The following is a 23421-nucleotide window of genomic DNA, read 5'->3' as shown; positions in this document are numbered from 1 at the left end:
TTACGAATCTTCCTCGAGGGCATTTTGAGGCACAAGACAATGATAACTATGAAGAGATAGATGACGATATGTTAGATGAAGGATCAGATGTAGAAGATCCTGATTTTTAAGAATAGATTAGTTTCTTAATTATTTTGTTTATTTGCATTTGTGATTGTAAATAGTGAAAACTTTTTTTCCAAATTAATATTATTGTTATTTTGGTGACATGAATGAGTTTGATTTTCTTTTGCAATCATAATAAATAATGACTAAGTTCGGTGAGGGTGAATACAAATCAATGAATCGAGTTCTCTATGTTGAGAGTTATGGGGCCATAGTAGTGGGAACGATTTTACTGATCCCAGCCCTCCCTCAATATGGTTAACTTTGGAACAAAGATGAGTTTCGAGCCTGAGAATTAAGTCATATAGGATGATTCGAAACAGACTTAGAAAATAATAAAGATGGCTTATTTTTCTAAGTATAGAAACCCACTCTAATAATAAAGAAGGCTTATATAATTTTCATAAGAAATCATAATTAATAGGTTTGAGTTATGTTTGTTTAGATTAAGTTTCTGCCTTAGAGCCTGTTAGGGTAAAGTTCTAACATGTTGTTCTCAACTGTTAGAACTCTGCTAAGATGTCGTTCCGAAGATCTGCTCGCACCAATGGAAATGCCTCCAACGCTGCTCTTGTAAGCAATGAAGCCCCTCCAGTTCGCAGAAGGGGAGTGCGTGCTACTGCCAACCGAAATGCACCGCCGCTGCCGGTTGACAACACTGCAGAAATTGCCAGACTGCGACAACAAGTTAAGGAATTACTGCAGCAACAACGACAACAGGCTCAGCCTCAAACTCAGCCTCCACCTTCGCCACAACCTTAGCATATAACCCCAGCACCCCATCAAGTTGGTCCATATGGGGGATGGCCAATGGCGAACTACGCGTCGTACCTAACTCAGCACATGGAGCCAGTTTATGAGCAGTTTCATAAGCAACACGCTCCAAACTTTGAAGGGACAACAGACCCCTTCGAGGTGGATTAATGGCTCATAAATGTGGAGCCAATCCTGACGCACATGAATCTCGGCAACGCGGACCGCATATCCTGCGTTTCATCTCTGCTCAAGAAAGATGCCAGAATATGGTGGGACTTAGTCCAGCAGACTCATGATGCTGCCACCATGACTTGGACCAGATTTGTGGAGCTGTTCCACAAAAAGTACTATAATTCAGCAGTTATCGCTTCAAGAGTAGAGGAGTTCGTTGGTCTGAAACAAGGGAGTTTATCAGTAGCAGAATATGCTCGGCAGTTCGACTGATTAGCCAAGTTTTCACCGGAGATGGTTCCAACAGACTTTCTAAGGGTGACCAAGTTCGTTAGAGGACTTTGACCGAAGATTGAGCTAGGGGTTAAGCTAGCAAATCCGGGAAATACTACCTATGTCGATGTTCTAGAAACGGCAATAGAAGTAGAAAGGCTTCAAGCTAATGTTAGTAAAGAGGAGGCCAGTAAGCCTAAGCCTAAACAGTCAAGTCAACCTCAAAACGGTCGAAACAAAAACCACAACAACATAAATCAGTCCAGCAATGACAATGAGCAGAAAAGAAAGCATCCTGACAACAAGCAGTCCGACCATGATAAAAGGGCACGGACGAATAATGGAGGTAATAGGCCGGGTTATGTAGAATACCCACAATGTGCTAAGTGCCAGAAGAAATATCCTGGTGAATGCCAGGCAAACACCAAGGGATGCTATAATTGTGGCCAGGAAGGACACCGGAAGAGAGACTGTCCCCAGCTCAAGCCAGAGGGGAAAAAGGAAGACAAGATGGTTCTTGCCAAGGTATTTTCCTTAACCCAAGGAGAAGCTGATGCTGGCAATAAAGTGGTTATAGGTCAGGTTTTTATCCTCAATAATATATGTTCTGTATTATTTTATTTGGGAGCCACTCATTCGTATATCTCGTTAGGAATGATAGAAAAACTAGACAAACCTTGTGAAAGATTTAGAGCTAGGTTTGTAACAGAGTTGCCTTCGGGAAAAGTAGTTCTACCATCACGGATAATACTATGCGTACCGATCAAGATTGAGGATGTAGAATTAGAAGGAGACCTGATAAAACTGGAGATCAAAGACTTCAACGTGATACTAGGCATGGACTAGTTAGCAAAGCATGGCGCAACCATTGACTACAAACGCAAGAAAGTGACGTTCGAGACTTCTGACGGCCAGAGACTATGCTTCATGGGACAACGTTAGCGGAAGGATTCTTGGCAGCTTGGGGTTGTGTATTGAGGAAAAATGGAGTTGGTGGACTGCGTGAACGATTCGAGGACGACGTTGTTTTTAGTCTTTTTAATTATGTTTTCTATGTATTTTCTGCACTTGGCTTTGTAACAAAATTTATTTAAGATTTAATTTATGTTTTATTTTTAAAAAAACAATGGGATCCCATACCATACCCCGAATTTATGTATTTCAACATTTCCTTTATAGTTTCTTTTATAAAGTTATGAATGTTTTGTATGTATGTTTTCTTAAGCATAGTGTCTATGTATAGTAATTTTAATGGTCCAAAGTCTTAGAATTAGTTGGGTCATTACACAATTTCCAATGAAGGGAAGGCGCCTGCAGACGACCAGGGTCTAAAAAAAGATCCCACTAAAGCCACCAATGGGTCTGAGAAACCCAATGGCAACAGCAAAAGTAACGGGAAAAACGGAGGAAAAAGGGCGAACCACGAGCCGTCAACGTCTGAGAACAAGCGCCCTAAAAGTAATAGATATGAGCTGAGGTTCACCAATTACACAGCCCTAGTCGAAAGCAGAGCAGAAGTGTACTAGGCTACTAGCACCACTGTTCCTTTCATGCGACCAGCCCCGATCAGGAAAGATATCTCCAAGAGAGATACAACCAAGTTTTGTCATTTTCACAACGACTATGGGCATGACACCAACGAGTGCAACTAGCTAAAAGATGAGATTGAATTCCTTATCAGACAAGGACCCTGAGAAGATATGTCTGAGCCCCTGGAGGTTCTTAACGAGAGGCTCAAGAGGGCAATGAGCAGGCACTTGTATGCCAACGCTCGCCCCCTTTACAGCCAGCTCCAGTTGCTGGTACATTGCTGACCATCTGTGGCGGCCCACACCTGGCAAGTGATAGTGGGAAGGCAAGGGAACGATATGCTTGAACCTTACGACACGAACAGGATATTGAAATGCTGAACGTAGAGGAGTGAACTCCCAAAAAAGCTTGAATAGAGGAAGAACTAATAACTTTCTCTGAGCTTGACGCTCAGCATGTCCGATTTCCCCAATCGGATCCTCTGGACGTGGACATCCAAATCGCTAATATGATGGTTAAGCCGGTGTTGGTGGGTACAGGGAGCTCAGTAAACATTATGTACAAATCTTCTCTGGAGAGGATGAAGTTATCAGTGTAGGATTTGGAGCCATGCAACCAAACCATTTGTGGTTTTTCTAGCGAAGGGCTTGCGGCAACCGGGTCGATCAGGCTTCGAGTCATATCAAGGATTGCACCTGTGAACTGGACATTACTCACTACTTTTAAAGTAGTTGATTGTCCTTCTGCATATAATGTTGTGATTGGAAGACCTATTTTAGTCGACCTGCGATCCATGACCTCGGTCTGGCACCTAGCCATGAAGTTTCCAACTGACGCAGGGGTAGGATGCGTGTTGGGAAACCAGCGAGAAGCACAGGAATGTTATAATTCCTCAATTACCAAGGCAAAAAGGGGCAGATTGGGAGAAAAAGCTGAGAAAAGGTTGTTGTTGGCGAATGAACTACAAGCCCAATCAGGTGTGCTAGTCACCAAATAGGGTGTTGCCCAAAGTGAGGATAGGGATTTAGATCCTTGCTTTGGGGATTTTGAAGAAGATGTAGGACCAGTGGAGGACCTTGAGAAGGTCCAACTTGTTGAGGTAGATCCGACCAGGGTTGTGAAAGTCGATAAAAACTTAAAGACAAAAACAAAGCAAAAATTGGTGGAATTTTTTAAGAAGAACCAGGAGGTGTTTGCCTGGTCGCATAAGGATATGGTTGGGATTGACCCAGCAGTTATTAGCCATGTCTTGAATATAGATAAAAGCTTTCCACCAATACAACAAAAGAGGAGGTTGCTCGACAAAGATAGATCAAAGGCATTAAAAGAGGAAGTCAATAAGCTAAAGGAGAACGGATTCATCAGGGTGGCGTTTTATCCTTCTTGGGTCTCCAAGCCTGTACTAGTTCCCAAGCTGAATGGCAAGTGGAGGACGTGCATGGATTTCACAGACCTCAATAAAGCCTACCCAAAAGATTGTTTCCCACTCCAAAGGATCGACTAGTTGATCGATGCCACCTTAGGGCATGAGATCTTATCATTCATGGATGCATACTCTGGGTACAATCAGATCAATATGTACCCACCTGATGAGGATCACACTAGCTTTCGAACCGATACAGGGATTTACTATTACAAAGTAATGCCTTTCGGTTTGAAAAATGCTGGTGCGACTTACCAACAACTAGTCATGATTCCTTTTTTTAATTGAAAAAGAAAAAAGTACTTTAATTATATTCAATCACATGTTCAAAGAGTTGATCGGTGTTAACATGAAAGTAAATGTTGATGACATGCTGGTTAAATCAAAGAAGGAAAAAGAACACATCGGGGACCTGCAAGAGTGCTTCAATGTCTTGGATAAATATCAAATGAAGTTGAATCCCCTTAAGTGTTTCTTTGGAGTTGGATCGGGAAATTTTTTGGGGTTCATTGTGAACTCGCGAGGTATCGAAGCTAATCCCGAAAAGATCAAGGCCCTGATCGAGATGAAGTCGCCTGCCAAAATTAAAGATGTTCAAAGCCTAACTGGGAGGATTGCTGCTTTGAGTAGATTCATTTCCAAATCAACGGAAAAATGTGTTCCATTTTTTAATTTACTTAGGGGCAATAAGAAATTTGAGTGGATAGAAGAGTGCGAGCAGGCTTTCTAGGCTCTAAAGTCTCATATGTCACAACCACCGATTTTGTCCAAGCCGGTCGAGAAAGAAACTTTGTTAATCTATTTGGCAGTCACTGAGTATGTTGCTAGCGCTGTCCTGATCAGAGAGGAGGAACATGTTCAAAAAGTTGTGTATTATATAAGCAAGAGGCTAGTAGGAGCAGAGTTTCAGTATCCGCCCATTGAGAAATTAGCCTATTGCTTAATTTTGGCCTCCAAAAAGCTACAACCATACTTCCAAGCTCACCCCATCATAGTACTCACCGACCAGCCACTACGGCAAGTCCTGTAGAAACCAGAAGTCGCCAATCGATTGTTTAAATGGGCAGTTGAACTTTGACAGTTTGATATTTCTTACTCGCCACGAGCAATTGTGAAGGGACAGGCTTTAGCATACTTTGTCACGGAACTTACTGGGCTCCAGGATACCGAGCCGATAGAAGAGCCTGAATTCCAAAACCAAACTCCTTCTTGGAAGTTGTTCGTAGATGGCTCTTCCAATGAGCACAATGCTGGAGCAAGTTTGATCTTAGTCACGCCTGAAGGACATCGATTCCACTGTGCAATCAGATTCGACTTCACAGCGTCCAATAACAAAGCCGAATATGAAGCTCTACTCGCAGGATTAAGATTAGCTAAGGACATTGATATAAAGTTGTACGCCCTGAATATCTACATGCACTATGGCGAGCTAGAAAAGGGCCTAAATCGATATGCCACGTGTCAACCGTCCACCCGGAGCTGTTTGCTATGGACCCCTAAACAACCAGCCCGAGCTGATGGATCATTTAGCTGCTCCGTGTGTGGAGTTGTTGTGTCGACATAATAGAAGCCATGAGCTAGAGCCACATTAAGCTCGTGGTGCATCAGAGGTCTGACACCCCCGAATCCTTATAAAGTCAACCACGCAATATAAACGTGCATATACCAGACATCACGTATCTGTTCTATTCCTGAATTCTCGGATACGCAGTATAAACGTGCGTGTTCAGACATCCCACACCTGATTTGGGCCATGCGGCCCATTACCCATATTTACCTATTGATTAGACCACACTTCACTGTAAGGTTTAGGAATTAATCATCGGTGTCACATAAATGACATGATGGATGAAAAGATCACGGGATGACCCCAATACCTACCCAGAGATCAACCCCCTATAAATACCAAAACCCTGGATGGTGCAAGGGGTTGGCTACTTCTTGTAAAGCAAATACTTTGTAAGAAATAATAAGGAGAGATCAATAATATCGACTGGTGGACTAGGGGGATTTTAACCTCCGAACCACCTAAAAAAAGGAGTGACCATCTTTTCTTTGCAATTAGTTTCCACATTCTAGATTATTGTCATTTTCACATTACGGTTTATCAATCAGTACTAATCCATCCTATTTATTCGTATAATTATATGTTGGCAAAAAACCATGTCGACAAAAGTCACTTGAAATCTACAGTGACTCCCAGTTAGTGGTTAATCAAATTATTGGAGAATATCAAGCTCGGGGTCTTAAGATTGTTGCTTATTTGAACAAAGCAAAGGACTTATTGGCACAATTCGAAAAATATACTCTCCAGCAAGTACCTAGAGACCAGAACTCAAATGCTGATGCTTTGGCCAAGTTAGCAAGCGCGAAGGATACTGACACCTTGAATATAGTACATGTTGAAAAATTTTCCACACTGAGTATTCAAGCAGAAGAGTCTTCCCTGGTAATCCAAGTGACAGACACATGGATGACGCCCTTCATTGAATACTTAGAGCATGGAGTGCTGCCGACGGACAGAAACAAAGCAAGAACCCTCCAAAGACAGTCGGCTCGATTCATTCTGGTCGATGGAGTTTTGTACAGGAAAGGGTACTCAATGCCACTTCTAAGGTGTGTTTCAAAGGAAAAGGCCAAGGAATTAATGCGAGAAGTCCATGAAGGTTTCTGTGGAGATCATGCTGGGGGCAGAGCTTATCAAAAAAGATCCTAAGGCAAGGATACTTCTGGCCAATGATGAATGAAGACTATGTGGATTTTGTTCATAAGTGTGACAAGTGCCAACGGTTCTCCAAGATACTACGAGCAGCCCCTAATGAGCTAAAACAGATGCAAAGCCCGTGGCTATTCACAGTATGGGGGATAGATTTGATTGGGCATTTACCCACGGGAAAGGCAACGTCAAGTATGTTGTAGTTATTGTTGAATACTTCACAAAGTGGGCCGAAAAGCTGAGCGAGTAGCAACAATAACGACCAAGAAGGTGCTAGATTTTGTGGTAAAAAATATCATGTGTCGCTATGGGTTGCCAAGAAAGATTGTCTCAGATAATGGCACACAATTTGACAGCGATCTGTTCACAGATTTTTGCAAAAGGCACGGGATTATCAAGAGTTTTTCTTCAGTAGCTCATCCGCAAGCAAACGGATAGGTTGAAGCTGTCAACAAGACACTGAAGAATACCCTGAAGAAAAGGCTTGAAGAAGCGAAGGGAGCATGGCCAGAACAGTTACCTGAAGTCCTTTGGTCGTATAGAACGTCTCATCGAACAGCAACGGGCCATACTCCATTTTCTTTGGCCTATGGATATGAAGCCATGTTTCCTATTGAATTAGACCCACCATCACATAGAAGGTTGGCATATGATCAAAGTATTAATAATCAGTTATAGATGGAATCTTTGGGCGCACGAGCAAGCTCAACTCCGAGTAGCAGCTTACCAGCAAAAGGTTGCTCGGTATTTCAACTCTAAAGTACGCAAAAGAAAATTTAACGTGGGAGATTTGGTACTTAGAAGATTTTTTCTTAACACCTGCTATCAAGTTGCTGGAGTGCTTGGACCTAACTGGGAAGGTCCGTATCAAATTGAAGAAGTCCTCCAACCAGGAGCCTAAAAACTTGCTCGCTTAAATGGAGATCTCATTCCTCACTATTGGAATGGAGAACACCTGTGCAAGTATTATCAATAAAACAGTTCTTTTAAAATAATTGGCTTGTATTAATTTCACTTTTTACAAGTTTATGAGCAAGGGTTAGTCAGTCATATGACTAGTCGCTTATAAGTATAAGATCAATTTTTTGATCACTCGTACAACTAGTCGCGTATAAGTATAAGATCAATTTTTTTATCACTCGTACAAACACAATTGTCCATTTATTACAAGAAATAAAAGGAACTGTGCGCAGCCAGTTATTGTATTTACTACAAGTATTTGCCCATTACGTGTGTTGTTTTGCTATATTATCATTTTTACAAGTCTCTATTACGAGCAGTAATGTTCGAACAGGTCTGGGTCTTGGCAAGTGACTGAGGACCTTAAGCTCCTCAATCACTTGGGGGGCATATAAGGTACTAAGCAAGCAAAGCATATCAACAAGCATATGTAAACACACGAGCAAAATAAGGGAAAGCATACTACAGTACTTAGAGTATTTTTCAAAATTTTGTTTAAATTTTGTTAAATCAAAACAAAGTGATATGCTAAGTTTGGTCATGCGAACAGATGTTATAATAAATTGAAAATATTATAATATCAAAGTTAAGTGATTTACAGTGCGAGCAGTTACTGCTCGGATGTAATTGCTAATTAAATTAAAAGCTTCCCTATGCAGCAAAATATTGTCTTGACATCATGAACTGTGGTTCATGTGTCCTAGTTACAAATTAAAATAAAATAAATAAAGTTATGAAGCAGCAGGAGTAGCTGGAGGATCTTGAGGTTGTTGGTCGACTGTGGTATCAGCACCCTCGTCAATGCCTTCAATACCTGTGGCCAAAGAAATCTCAAGGGATCCCTGAGCTGTCTCCTCTTCCTCTAGGCGAGCAATTGCCAGCTTAGCCTACTTTATATGTTCCGACAAATAATCATAGTTTTCCTCGGGATTGCTTTTCCAGAACATATAAAAACAGTTGAACACTGCATCCTTAAACCTCTCAAAGTCACTAGCGTTGGTCTCTTCGAGCAATTTGACTTGCTCCTCCAGTTCAGTAGTTTCTTTCCTGCTAATAGCCAGCTCGTCTTGGAGTTTGGAAGCTTCTTTGAAATTAATCACCGAAGCCTCCCTATACTTCTCTTTGGACTCAGTGACTTTGGCCAAGGTCTCATTATGTTGCTTTAGCTCCTCGCCCATTTTGGCACTTTGCTCCTCAGCTGCTCTTAGCTCCTCGCCCAGTTGGGCGTGTCTATCCTCGGGCGCTTTGAGCTGCTCAACGAGTCTTCCCTCGATAGCCTTAATTTCTTCAGCATGCTTGGCAGACGTCTCCTCCGAATGACGCCAGCCAATACTCAGGGTCAAAACTCCCTATGATCAAAGAAAAAAGCAAAGCTGTTAGTATAAATAAAAAGGGCGAGATAGACAACAAAGGCACAACAAAAAATAGCAACTTACACTGAGTATTTCATTCAGTGAGTGACTAAGAATCTGCTTAACCTTCATGGAGGAGACATTACTGAAGGCTTCCTGACTGCGCCGATGGCTTGATAGCTTCTTCAGTTTATCATTGGCCGAGTTGTAGGCTGTGTTCAAAACAGCCTCGGCCTGAGTTTTTCCTGACTGGTCAAGAGGCGTTGGGTTGATAGGAGCTAGAGGAGTCGAGTCAATAGAAGTTGGGGGAGTCGGGTCGATGGGAGCTGGAGGAGGAGTAATTTCCTTGGAAGGTACAGGTGTAGGAGGTTTCTCAGTCCGAGCCCTTTTCTTGGAAGGGTCGCTGCTACTTTCCCCAGGGTACTGCCTGCTTTCTTTCCTCTTGCTCGCAGAAGTCCTGGCTTTGGGTTTGTTGTACAGTTTGAATGCATCTCCAGAAGTCATGATTGTAGGATAGAAATAAACGATCAAACAATATAAATTAAGTTGCCAAAAAAAGCAAGGAAATAAGAGCAATGAAAATTCTAAGTAGTATACCCAAGCTATTATTAATGGTCGATACATTATTTATTGTACTACTGCTACACTCATTCTCTGCCTCGAAGAAGTCTGAATTTAAACTACTGATCGCATATTTAAAGTTGTCGTCCCTGTCAAATAAATGACATGGAATGGCCAAACTTTCTAAAAGTGAGAAGTCAGTACAGTTCTCATCGGAAGACTCGAGTATGGGCTTGGGGTGTTCTGGAAGTTTCTGCTTACCCTTCCCGTGTGGGGTCGGTGCAGCAGCAGCTATCGATATACCGGAGGGTTCCTTGATGGTCACTCCTGTAGCCTGCCTCCTCGGGGGCTGTGACACTTCCTGGTGCTGCTCAGGGATCTCTCCTCCAGTAGCACTCCCTGCTGTGGACTCCCTCACATCCTGGTTGTTAGGAGTATGTCCTAAAAGCATGTAAAAGACATTTATTATTTCAATGAATAAATAAATACAATGGTCTATTATTTTTATATTTATATTATTCAATTATTGTTTGAATAATTTTTGTAAATATCAGAAAAATTCCATATTCATTATTGAGGATGTAATCTTGTATAAGTACGAGAGAATTAAGATCACATGAATGAATAAAAATAGTCAACAACAAATTGAAGTTATGGAATTATTTAATTGGGGTTGTAAGTACGGTTTACTGAGTATCATGTTGATACAAATAATCAAGATTCAGATTATTGATGTGGTAAGACATCTCGGTAAAGGTGATTTATATAATATGATTATATATGACAGGGAACAATATGAATAAAAGTCTTTATCAAAAACCATTTAATAATAAAGATTTGTAATTCATATCATAACTGATGATCATTTATAAATCAACCTAAATCATGAGTGTTCATGAACTCTGTTTATGTTTATTAAATCTTTTGATTCATTCGTTAAGGTCTTTTCATAGAATGAGGCTAATGACTTTTTTTTTTGAGATTTAATATCATGGATGGCTGGGAACATGTATCAACAATACAGAATCTAATATTTCCTATCAGATCGTATATTGGTTCCCTTAAGGGTTAATTCTAGAACTGAATGATTTTGAGATCAAATCTATAATTAGATTATAGATTAATTGTTCACTAGTGAATGAATGGTACTTAAGGAATAAGAAGTGAATTAGAAATGTAAAATGGTAATTCTTCCATTCTAATTTATGAACTAATTAATTAGAGGGTTGAACTATTGTAAGATGGTTATATCAATAGACAACTTAAAATAAGATTTCTGTAAAAATATATCTATAACATAAAGAGTTCAATTCTGAATTTATAGTGGAGAAATATCATAATTAATAAATTAACTATAATGATTAAAGAGTTTAATTATTTAGTTTTAATTTATTGGAGCTTAATGTTATAGGTCCACGGTCCCCGAAATGGCTCAAACAAACACTGACAAAGATAAATACAAAAATGGGCAAAGGACTTATTTGATAAGTAAAATATTTTTCTATGCACTAAACATAATTATTGTATAATTATGTGTAATTAATTAATTATTTGATTTAAAAATATATATAATTAATTTATTTTTGGGTTTTTTGGTATTTAAATAATGATGAAAATTGGGAAAAATCACATGCCCTCCCTGGCATGAGGTGGGCGTGTAGCACAGTGCACAGTCACTGTGCTACACGCACAAGAAGGTTCTAGAAGGATATTGGTTCAACAATTTTAGTTATTTAAATATTAAACAAATAATGAGATATTTTAATATGATTAAAATATTATTATTTAAACAAAAATCTGATAACTAATTAGTTAATTTTAAATTATGTAAAATAACTAATATTATTTATTTTTATATATTGGATATATTAAATATGGGAGATCAGTTTTTGAGAGCGATACTTTTCAGTGATAGAAAACATATCGTGAAATCTCCCTGAGAGAAAGAGAACAGTGCTACAAGCATAGGTCACTGTTCTTCACAAATTTAGGTCTAAACTTTATCAGATCTCATGTGTTGAGAACATCTGATAAATAGATATTGCCTATTGTTTTGTATAACGAGCTCACACTTGTTCTTTGTGTGTTGAGAACATTTTGGAATATCCTGGTGTAAGATCTCAAGAATTTTTGTCGTACAAAAAGATAGCAGCAAGGAAGGACTTGAGGTAATGTTCTATTCATCTCGTTGATTCAATATATATGTATGTGAAGAAGTAGATCTAGAAATCTTGTGGGGTTAAATTAACAATTTTGATTGTTGTTCCGCTGCGTATAATCTCTGATTTGATCTATAAAAACCAACAAATGGTACTAGAGCCATCTTCACATATATATATATATATATATTGAATCTGTGTGGGTTTAGTTTTGTGCATTTATTTATTTATGATGAATGAATGGATGGCTTAATATGATTGAATGCATGGGAATGCTGAATCGTTAATTGTATGGTGTTTTTGGGTTATGATTTGTTTATGATTAGATCATTGTGCAATCCATTAAGAGCATAGGATTTATGTAATTTTATTTGGTTTTTGACATCATAAAACTGTAATTCCGATCACACAAAGTCAAAACGGAGCCCGGGATTCAGAATTCAGCCACCATTCCTCTAAGGCCATCCTCTGAGCCACTACCGGGGACGTCGTACGGACGTCCGTGTGGACCATACGGACGGGTTCGTACAGATCCGTACGGTTCCGTACAGTGGGCCCCGCCAGCACCTTCAAGTGTCACGTGTCCCTGTCTTACTGGTCCATAATTTTTTTATTTTTCTAAAATTAATCTGTTATTTTTTTATTTTTAAAATGTTAAATATCCTATTTGTTAGAAATTTGATATTTAAATAATGAGATATTTTTGTTATCCTGGCAACCTTTTTTGAATTTTTTATTTAAAAATTTATTTTTCAAAATAACGAATTTTAATTAAATTTATTTCTGTTTTTTAATTAAAAGTTGTTTTAATTAGAAAGAAAATAAAATTATGATTATTTAAAATTTTTGTTTTAATTAATCAAGATAATTAAAAAATTGTTTTCTTATTATTATTCTAGACCAACGACACATATCCTACCAAAAGTAAAGTGAAGAAGCCCGATGAAGATCGAGGCAATTTTTATTTTATTTTGATTTTATAAAGAGGTTGTAAAATTAGAAATACCCAAAAGCACCTGGTTCAACATTTATTGTTTATTTATTTAAATAATTGCTTTCATGTGATTGATAATATGTTCATGCATTTTGTGCCATACATAAAAAAACCCACACAGTCATTATCATGCATCTCATTGAAGAAACATGATTATTAGGATTATCCTATATGTTTATATGATTTATTTTGCGAAACCAGTTGCATATAAGTTTTATTCTTTGAAAACTTGGTAAAATATCACACCATTTTTTCAAGTCTTTATGACTTAATTTCTTTAAACCAACTTTATTTTTAAAAAAATTAGTAAAGTTTAGATGAATATAATTGGTAATTTAAAATTGGACGTAGACCTAGAAACTTGCTTTCTTACCAATTTTAATTATGTTCATAAAGTTTAAAGAATCTATAATTAATTTGGAGTTAATTAGGTTAAAAACACTTATTTCAAAATAGTGAGTGGGAGAGGGTTGATAATTCAACATAACCCGTGGTCTTCATTATTAATATAACACCGTGAGATATGAATAGCACATCACGACGGCTTTGTTTTCGTCCCCCTAAGGAAGGTGTCTAGACATGTCAATAGCAAGGTTATATTTCTTACAAAGATAGGAACTAATGATGTATTTTAGGTTTGACCGACCCTAAGGCGGCATGTCCTAAGTTAAGTCATGAACTCCGAAATAATGGGTTACACTCACAAAGTTATGATTAAGCTTTTGCAGTAGATAATCATAACTTGACCAAACTAAGCGGTACTTTAATGTTTAAAAGAGAAAATAATGAGTTCTTTTGAGTTTTAAACAATAAAGATAAGAATGTCTTATAAATTCTCTAAGATTAATTTGACCGACACTAAGGCAGCACTTTAATTGTTAGAAAGTTTTATCGTGGAAATTAAACTTTATTTTATGTGTTTTATTGTGCTCATGCATCACGTTTAATTTCCGAAACTTTGATATTTATTTTTCTAAATATAATAATATTTGTTTTTATTTATTCCCAGCAAAAATGTCTATTGGTGAATTACACACTGATGCTTTTCTGAAATCCTTGGTTTTTGAACCTGAAAATATGCAACACTGGTTTCGAGGCATGTTGACCATTTTTTCTTATAAAAAGATGATGTCAACCATCTGTGACAAACCTCAAACATAACCACATTTGGCTACTAGCTATGAAGCAAAAGAAAAATATGCAAATGGGATGAAATCCGATCGGTTGGCACATTATTGCATGCTTTCAACCATGTCTGACGAAACAAAGGAAAAATATATACACTATGACTCAGAACATGAGATGTGGCGAGCAATGACAGAGGAAGCCTTTGCTGAGTATCATCGTTCATATCAAACGAAAAAGGTAAATAATATTTACATATATTTTTCAACTTTGAATTATAGATTCAAATACTATGAATATCAGATTCAAAATTTGTGGATAATAGATTCAAAAATATATGCCACTAATCTGTTTTTCTTTTTATAGAATTAGAACCCTAAAATGGAGGAAGAGACTGATGAGAATTTGAATAGCAAGTAAAGAGATGGAGAAGTTGAAGAGTAGTTTTATTAAGCAATTTTATTGTTAGTTGAACAATTTAAATTTCTTTATTTTTTTTATAGAAATTTTAGATTTCTTTAAACAAAGAAAACTATAGTCTAGAAATTTAGTTTATTATTAGTAATTTTGATTATTAATGTTTGGAAACTTCTTTCTATGTTTTTGCATAACATTTATTTCTTTTATTAATAAAGTAGTTATTATTTAAATAAATTATTTATTTACTTGTTATGCAAAAGCTTTGGGATAAACAAAATATACATACTTATGATGAATGATATTTTTTTTTTTTATAATTCTGAATTATTTAAAACATCTAATCCTAGATCTATTAAACTGATTCTGATAGTGAAACATATCTGTGGCACTTGAGATTGGGCCATATTGGTCTAGACAGAATAAATAGGCTTGTAAAGGATGGTCCTTTTAAGAGAACTATCTATTGGATCTCTCCCTGTTTGCGAATCCTGTCTAGAAGGCAAAATGGCCAAGAGACCTTTCTCTCCTAAAGGTTCAAGAGCCACAGAACCACTTCAGCTAGTACATACGGATGTTTGCGGTCTACTTAATGTACAAGCAAGAGAAGGTTATAAATATTTCGTCACTTTCATTGACGATTATTCAAGATATAGTTACCTATAATTAATGCAAAGAAAATCTGAAACTTTTGGAAAGTTCAAAGAATTTCAGCAGAGGCTGAAACGCAATTAGGTAAATCACTAAAAGCTCTTCAATCTAATCGAGGAAGAAAGTACTTGGATTTTGAATTCGAGGACCACTTGCATGAGTATGGCATTCAATCCCAACTCACTACACCTGAAATGCCACAGTGAAATGGTGTTTCAGAAAGACGAAACAAAACGTTATTAGATATGGTTAGATCAATGATGAGTTTCTCATCATTACCACTGTCATTCTGGGGCAATGATATTCAATGTGCTCTGTACATGTTGAATGATGTTCCATCTAAGTCTATTCAAAAGACACCCATATAATTATGGAATGGTTGTAAACCTAGTTTACACCATTTTCAAATTTGGGGGTGTCCTGCACACGTGCTTAAAGGAAAGACCGAGAAGTTGGATTCATGCTCTGAAGTGTGCATGTTTGTGGGATATTCCAAAGAGACTAGAGGTGAAATTTTCTATAGTCCAAAAGAAAATAAAACATTTGTATCGAAAAATGCAACTTTTCTTGAATATGACTATGTTAATAATCTCAAACCTCGCAGTAAGGTTGTTCTGGAGGAGATAGTCTCGAATGAAGTTGCAAAGTCACCAGCAAAAACTAATGAGAAACGGCAAGAGGAAACTGCTAGTTCTAGTCAGAATAGTAGAGAACCTCATCGTAGTGGGAGGGTTAGTAAGCAACCTACATGCTATGAACATGAAGTTCAAATGCTTGTGTCTGACATAAACAAAGACGATCCATTGACATTTAAAGATGCAATGAATGATTCTGACAAGGAAAAATGGCAAGAAGCCATGAACCAAGAAATGGAATCGATGTATTCCAATTCTGTCTGGGTTCTTGAAGATCCACCTGAGAATATCAAACCCATTGGTTGCAAGTGGATATTCAAGAAGAAAAGAGGAGCGGATGGGAAAGTAGAGACTTTCAAAGCAAGGCTTGTAGCCAAAGGTTACACACAGAAAGAAGGGGTTGACTATGAAGAAACCTTTTTCTCCTGTAGCCATGCTAAAATCCATTCATATACTCTTGTCCATAGCTGCGTGCATGGATTATGAGATTTGGCAAATGGATATCAAAATACCTTTTTCTAAATGGCTACCTTGACGAAACCATTTACATGTCTCAACCAGAAGGGTTCGAATTAAAAGATCAAGAGCAAAAGGTTTGCAAGCTTCTTAGGTCCATTCATGGACTCAAACAAGCTTCTAGATCTTGGATTCTTAGATTTGATGACACAATTAAAACATTTGGTTTTGAACAAAATGTTGACGAATCTTGTGTCTATAAACAAATCAAAGATGATATAGTAGAATTCCTCGTTCTTTACGTTGATGATATCCTACTCTTTGGGAATGATGTAGAGACATTATCAAATGTAAAGAAATGGTTGGCTGACAAATTCCAAATAAAAGATTTGGGAGAAGCGAGCTATGTTCTAGGCATTAAAATTCTAAGAGATAGAAAGAACAAGCTCTTGGCACTTTCACAAGCAAATTATATTGATAAAGTGCTTGAAAGATTCTCTATGGAAAATTCCAAAAGGGTCAATTGTCAACCAGACATGGAATTACTCTTTGCAAAGATCAGTGTCCAAGGACACCACAAGAGCAAGAGGACATGAGAAAGTGTCCCTATGCATCAGCTGTAGGGAATCTAATGTATGCAATGTTATGTACTAGACCTGACATATGTTATGTAGTAGGGATTATCAGTCGTTGTCAGTCAAATCCAAGTTTGGAAAACTGGATTGCGGTGAAACATATTCTCAAGTATCTTAGGAGAACGAGAAACTATATGCTAGTATATTCGGGTAGTGACCTTGAAGCTACTGGATACACTAACTCAAATTTTCAATCAGACAAAGATAGTAGAAAGTCTACTTCTGGGTCAATATTCACTGTTGGTGGTGGAGCAGTTGTCTGGAGAAGCATTAAGTAATCCAGTATAGCTGATTCAACCATGGAAGCTAAATACATAGCAGCATGTGAAGCAACTAAAGAAGCAGTTTGGCTGGAAAAGTTCTACACGGATCTGGAAGTGGTTCCAGAAGTGGAGAAACCACTTGTTCTTTACTGTGACCACAGTGGAGCAGTGGAAAATTCTAAAGAACCAAGAAGCCACAAGAGGGGAAAGCATATAGAGCACAAAAACCACTTAGTCAGATAATTCATACATAGAGGAGATGTGTCCATTCTGAAAATCGTATCAGAACACAACCTAGCAGACCCGTTTTCGAAGACGCTTCTTGCAAAGCAATTCAAGGGTCATGCACGTAATATGGGATTTAGAGAAATGCCTTACTTACTTTAAGTACATGTGGGAGATTGTTAGGAGTATGTCCTAAAAGCATGTAAAAGACATTTATTATTTCAATGAATAAATAAATACAATGGTCTATTATTGTTATATTTAGATTATTAAATTATTGTTTAAATAATTTTTGTAAATATCAAAAAAATTCCATATTCATTATTGAGGATGTGATCGTGTATTAGTATGAGAGAATTAAGATCACATGAATGAATAAAAATAGTCAACAACAAATTGAACTTATTGAATTCTTTAGTTGGGGTTGTAAGTACAGTTTACTGAGTATCATGTTGATACAAATAATCTAGATTCAGATTATTGATGTGGTAAGACATCTCGGTAAATGTGCTTTATATAATATGATTATATATGATAGGGACCGATATGAATAAAAGTCTTTATCCAAAAACCATTTAATAATAAAGATTTGTAATTCATATCATAACTGATGATCATTTATAGATCAACCTAAATCCTGAGTGTTCATGTGTTGGATTAGCTTATACAGGATCTTTATTTATTTTCATGTATATCTAATATTAAACAAATTAATATGAGATAGGCTAAAACATGTTTCTAAAATTGAATTCAAAGAGAAACAAATAATAGAATACTTACAGTATACGCAACGGAATTAAAGATTCCTTCCTTCAATTTCTCTAACTTTTGTATCCTCTCTGTCGCAAAGTATTATCAAGAAATTGAACCGATCTTCTATTTTCTTCACGATCTTCCAATGTATCCTTAGAACCACCTAGACTAGTGTGGGCAATTCTCAACACATGAGATAGATATAAAGAGAAGAAGAGAAAATAACAAAGAGGCTTAGAAAAGGACTTGTGTTTAGAGAGAATCTAAAACTATCAAAAAATCTGACTTGTGACTTATCAAACTTATTTTATTTCTCTATAAGCACTCCTTTTATAGAATCAATTAGGCCATTTAATTTAATTAAAAAATCAATAAAATAACAGCCATTTTGAAGCCCTATGTCGAAATTATCATGGGCAATAGGCCCGTGAAATCTCTCATTTGATTATAAGCCCGTTGGACTTAAAATCAAGGCCTGTATTATTTTCTATTGATTTAATTAATTAAATAATTATTTAAATCCTTTATCAAATTAATTATTTATAATTTGAACCTTGATTTAAATTTATTTATTAATTTAGATACCAATTTATCTTAATTAATAAATCTGCCATAAATTCTCTTTTCTTCTCAAAATTACACATCTCTGTGAAACTATCTAAAATTGACCTGGTCAACTTTGATAATTCTAATTGATGATTAAATCAATTAATTGAGACTATCTAGATGATTTTATCCAAGGTACAATGGGGACCATGGGCCTATGAAATTAAGCTCCAATAAGTTATCATAAATCTAACAAATAAATTTACTAACTTATTAATTCCTCGTGACTCCACTATAGACTTGGAATTGCACTCTTGAATTCATAGAACGCTCTATAACAAATATAGATATGCTATTAATTATCCATTGTTACAACCATAATTGTCACTCAATCCTCTGTAGACGGTCTACAATGAGATAGGACTAAAATACCGTTTTACCCCTCATTATATTTTATCCTTAAAACACTTAGTTCCTTGTAAATGATATTTCAATAAACTAATTTAATTACTGAAATGAGATCTCTATCATTTAACACCTTGAACCAAACTAAAAGGAAACCATCGTTTCACTTCTTCATCAGAAGCTATAGATGTTCATATCTATGATTAACACTCCCACTCAATTATACTACCGAGTTCCCAAGATGTAAGTATGGGCTAGTCCGTAGGGTAAGCTGGTAACGAACAAGTCAAAGAACTCAAATAATACAATCAGTTAGAATACTAACCACTCAGAATTGAGTTTGAATTGACCTATGGTCAACTATATGATATGACTAGAATAGATAATAACGGTATGTTTACTTATCTTATCAACTGTCAATATCGGTCCAGTCCGATGTAACAAATACATCCGATCTTATCTACTTTACTAATGTTCTGAAAAGAACATAACACTGTAATGTGTAAGTAGATCATATCGTAGATTGGCAAGTCAGTGTAAATTCGGTGCACTGACTAATCTTAGGACTAACTTATTTTGAACATATAATCATATTTTATATTCCACTGTGATTACGTCACTATAAATAAGATTAGCTATATGCTCGGGATTTAATAGAAGTTTATATTAAACAAATAATCATGAAAATAAAACATGTGAGCAAAGTGATTGACTAAGTCAAAAAATGATTTCTATTCTTTTATTGATAATAAAATGATATTACAAAGAATTTGAGTTTTAATTAGGGCATAAAACCCCCAACATCATGAACTCTTGTTTATGTTTATTAAATCTTTTGATTCATTCGTTAAGGTCTCTTCATAGAATGAGGCTAATGGCTTTTGTTTTGGAGATTTAATATCATGGATGGCTGGGAACATGTATCAACAATACGAAATCTAATCTTTCCTAACGGATTGTATATTGGTTCCCTTAAGGGTTAATTCTAGAACTAAATGATTTTGAGCTCAAATCTATAATTAGATTATAGATTAATTGTTCACTAGTGAATTAATGGTACTTAAGGAATAAGAAGTAAATTAGAAAGGTAAAATGGTAATTCTTCCATTCTAATTTATGAACTAATTAATTAGAGAGTTGAACTATTGTAAGATGGTTATATCAACGGACAACTTAAAATAAGATTTCTATAAAAGTATATCTATAACATAAAGAGTTCAATTCTGAATTTATAGTGGAGAAATATCATAATTAATAAATTAACTATAATGATTAAAGAGTTTAATTATTTAGTTTTAATTTATTGGAGCTTAATGTTATAGGTCCATGGTCCCCGAAATGGCTCAAACAAACACTGACAAAGATAAATACAAAAATGGGCAAAATGACTTATTTGATAAGTAAAATATTTTTCTATGCACTAAACATAATTATTGTATAATTATGTGTAATTAATTAATTGAGAATTAATTAATTATTTGATTTAACAAAAATATAATTAATTTTGAATTAATTTATTTTTGGGTTTTTTGGTATTTAAATAATGATGAAAATTGAGAAAAATCACATGCCCTCCCTGGCATGAGGTGGGCGTGTAACACAGTGCACAGTCACTGTGCTATACGCACATGAAGGTTCTATAAGGATCTTGGTTCAACAATTTTAGTTATTTAAATATTAAATAAATAATGAGATATTTTAATATGATTAAAATATTATTATTTAAACAAAAATCTGATAACTGATTAGTTAATTTTAAATTGTTTAAAATAACTAATATTATTTATTTTTATATATTAGATATATTAAATATGGGAGATCAGTTTTTGAGAGCAATACTTTTTCAGTGATGGAAAACATATCGTGAAATCTCCCTGAGAGAAAAAGAACAGTGCTACAAGCATAGGTCATTGTTCTTCACAAATTTAGCTCCAAACTTTATCAGATCTCGTGTGTTGAGAGCATCTGATAAATAGATATTGCCTATTGTTTTGTATAACGAGCCCACACTCGTTCTTTGTGTATTGAGAACATTTTGGAAGATCCTGGTGTGAGATCTCAATGATTTTTGTCGTACAAAAAGATAGCAGCAAGGAAGGACTTGTGGTAATTTTCTATTCATCTCTTTGATTCAATATATATATGTATGTGAAGAAGCAGATCTAGAAATCTTGTGGGGTTAAATTAACAATTTTGATTGTTGTTCCGCTGCGTATAATCTCTAATTTTATCTATAAAAACCAACACTAGTGAGGTGCAAGAAGGCCGACCAGCCTTAAGTTGCTCTCCGTGACCAGCTCCTTGACGCTTTTTTCGTTGTCCGTCAAGCTGGCCAAGGCAGCTGCCCTTATCTTCATCTCTGGAGTAGGGTCTGGTCGGTACCATGGACCTAAACAACACCAAAGTTCTAAAGACAGTATAGAAAAGCTAGAAGAAATTAAACGGCCAGTGAGTAAAAGATTTACCTCCTCGAGTGAAGGCTAGGTTATCAGCGACCAGGTCTGTTGTGAGAAAGTACTCCTGAAAGTACTTCCCTACATTGGATTTGTAGGTGATATCGCTTAGGAAGGTACGAGCGGACTCTTGGTGATAGAAGTGGAAGAACCCCGTGTTGTTGTGGTTGGGGTTAGACTTGAGATCGAACAAGTAGTTGATCTACTGTGGCGCAAGTACAGGCCATTTCTTATGGTTATATAGGATATAGAGCACAGATAATACTCTATATTTGTTGGGAGTGATTTGAAAGGGGGCGACCTCAAAATAATTGGCCACCCCTTGGACGAAATCATGCAGAGGCAAGATTGCCCCTACCTCGATATGGTACCTCGACCAGGCGCTGAAGGCACCCCCAGGCACGTTTTCCCTCTGGTCGGGTGAAGGTTTGATGAGGGTTATCCTAGGAAGACCGTACTTCTTGAGATAGTTAGTTACCATCCTAGCAGAGACGATGCTAGGAGGCGCAACATACCATTCAACCTCTGGCCTAAGGCCATCGCGAGGTCGAGCTTTAGTTTGGATTTCAGGTGGTACAATATTTACAGGCTGTGGATTGGTAGAAGCCTCCTCGGTGCGAGGGGCAGGCTGGTTAGAAGGAGAATTGGCTGTTCTCTTCTTTCTACGAGCAGTATACTTCACGCGACCCATGTTCAGTTGACTAGTCGGAGGTCTGGTCGCTGGGTTGTGTTGAGAAAGTGGGACTTCTGAAAAAGGCAGCGACGGTTGTTCTTGATTCTCAAACATTAGTGCAAGAAGATCGTCATCAATCGACCTCTCACCTCCCCAAGGATTGTGTATGAAAATCTGAGAACAGAAAAAAGGAGATGAGAATCTACGACCAACAGATAGAAAAAGTGGAAACGTTGGGATAACATTGCTCGTGTATAAAAGATAAGTTTTTATACGACCAGCGACATTCTAACGTAAACACTAAAAACATTCGAACAGTTTGGAAAAACAGATTAAAAAGCATAAGTGAAAAGTTTTTTTAGGGAAACTTTTCGACTCCGAAAATAGGCGGGAAAAACCTAGATTTTTCCAAATGCATAAAAATTGAATTTTTACTTTGATTTTGCACCCTAACTCAGTATTCCTACTTCCCAAGCTAATTTCTAACCCTCATTTAGTGTTTTTGCTAATTCAAACTCCTATCCTATCATGTTACTACCTACAACCCCAATTACCCCGGAATTGCTTTTTCTCAAGAACATTCAAAAACTCAAAGCCCGAATATCATAAAACTAGAGAAATGAATGTTGCATGGTATAACAGAGACAAATCGATCAAGAAACTTACTTGAATGGAAGATTGAAGTGAAGTCACAAGTGTTGATATAAGCGACTGAACAGACACACAACGGATCACCAAAATTTTCTAAGTTTTTTTTTTTACTTTTTGCTTCTGAGTTCTTGAGAAGAAGAAGAGTGGTAAAAAGTAAAAAGTGAGAAGAGTAGGTTATTTATACTGATCGTGGCACAGTTAAAAAGGTAATGATGGGGGATGAGTTTTCAAAATGTGGGGAATCGTGTTAGCCGTCAAAACACTTTTGGGAAACTACAACAGCCATAATTAGCTACTTTTTTTAAAAAGGCGCTGACAGATGTGACAGGTCATATGAAAGGTCGGTCGCTTAAGTTTATTATATGCTGGTCCCAGAAAAATAAACTTGGGGGGGCAAATGTTTACCCAAAAAATGACAACTTGATGACGTGGCAGAATTAGCCTACACGTGGAATACACGTGGCAGTTTAAGTGAGTATAATCTGTTCGACCATCGACCAGAAGATCATTAGCTCATCAGACATCATATTTAT

At 36.6% G+C, this 23421-nt stretch overlaps 1 protein-coding gene across 1 annotated transcript; it reads right to left on the bottom strand.

Annotated features, from left to right (window-relative positions):
* Positions 1-8665: 8665 nt before the first annotated feature.
* Positions 8666-9790, bottom strand: LOC133796115 (uncharacterized). Its single transcript, XM_062233597.1, has 3 exons — positions 9371-9790; positions 8900-9283; positions 8666-8821 (listed from the first exon to the last, which is right to left on the bottom strand). The coding sequence occupies exons 1-3, from the start codon at positions 9788-9790 to the stop codon at positions 8666-8668; spliced, it is 960 nt and encodes a 319-aa protein (XP_062089581.1).
* Positions 9791-23421: the final 13631 nt, after the last annotated feature.

This window comes from Humulus lupulus, chromosome 8 (assembly GCF_963169125.1).
Source record: "Humulus lupulus chromosome 8, drHumLupu1.1, whole genome shotgun sequence".
NCBI classification, from domain to species: Eukaryota; Viridiplantae; Streptophyta; class Magnoliopsida; order Rosales; family Cannabaceae; genus Humulus; species Humulus lupulus.
This window is presented reverse-complemented; position numbering and strand designations above follow the sequence as displayed.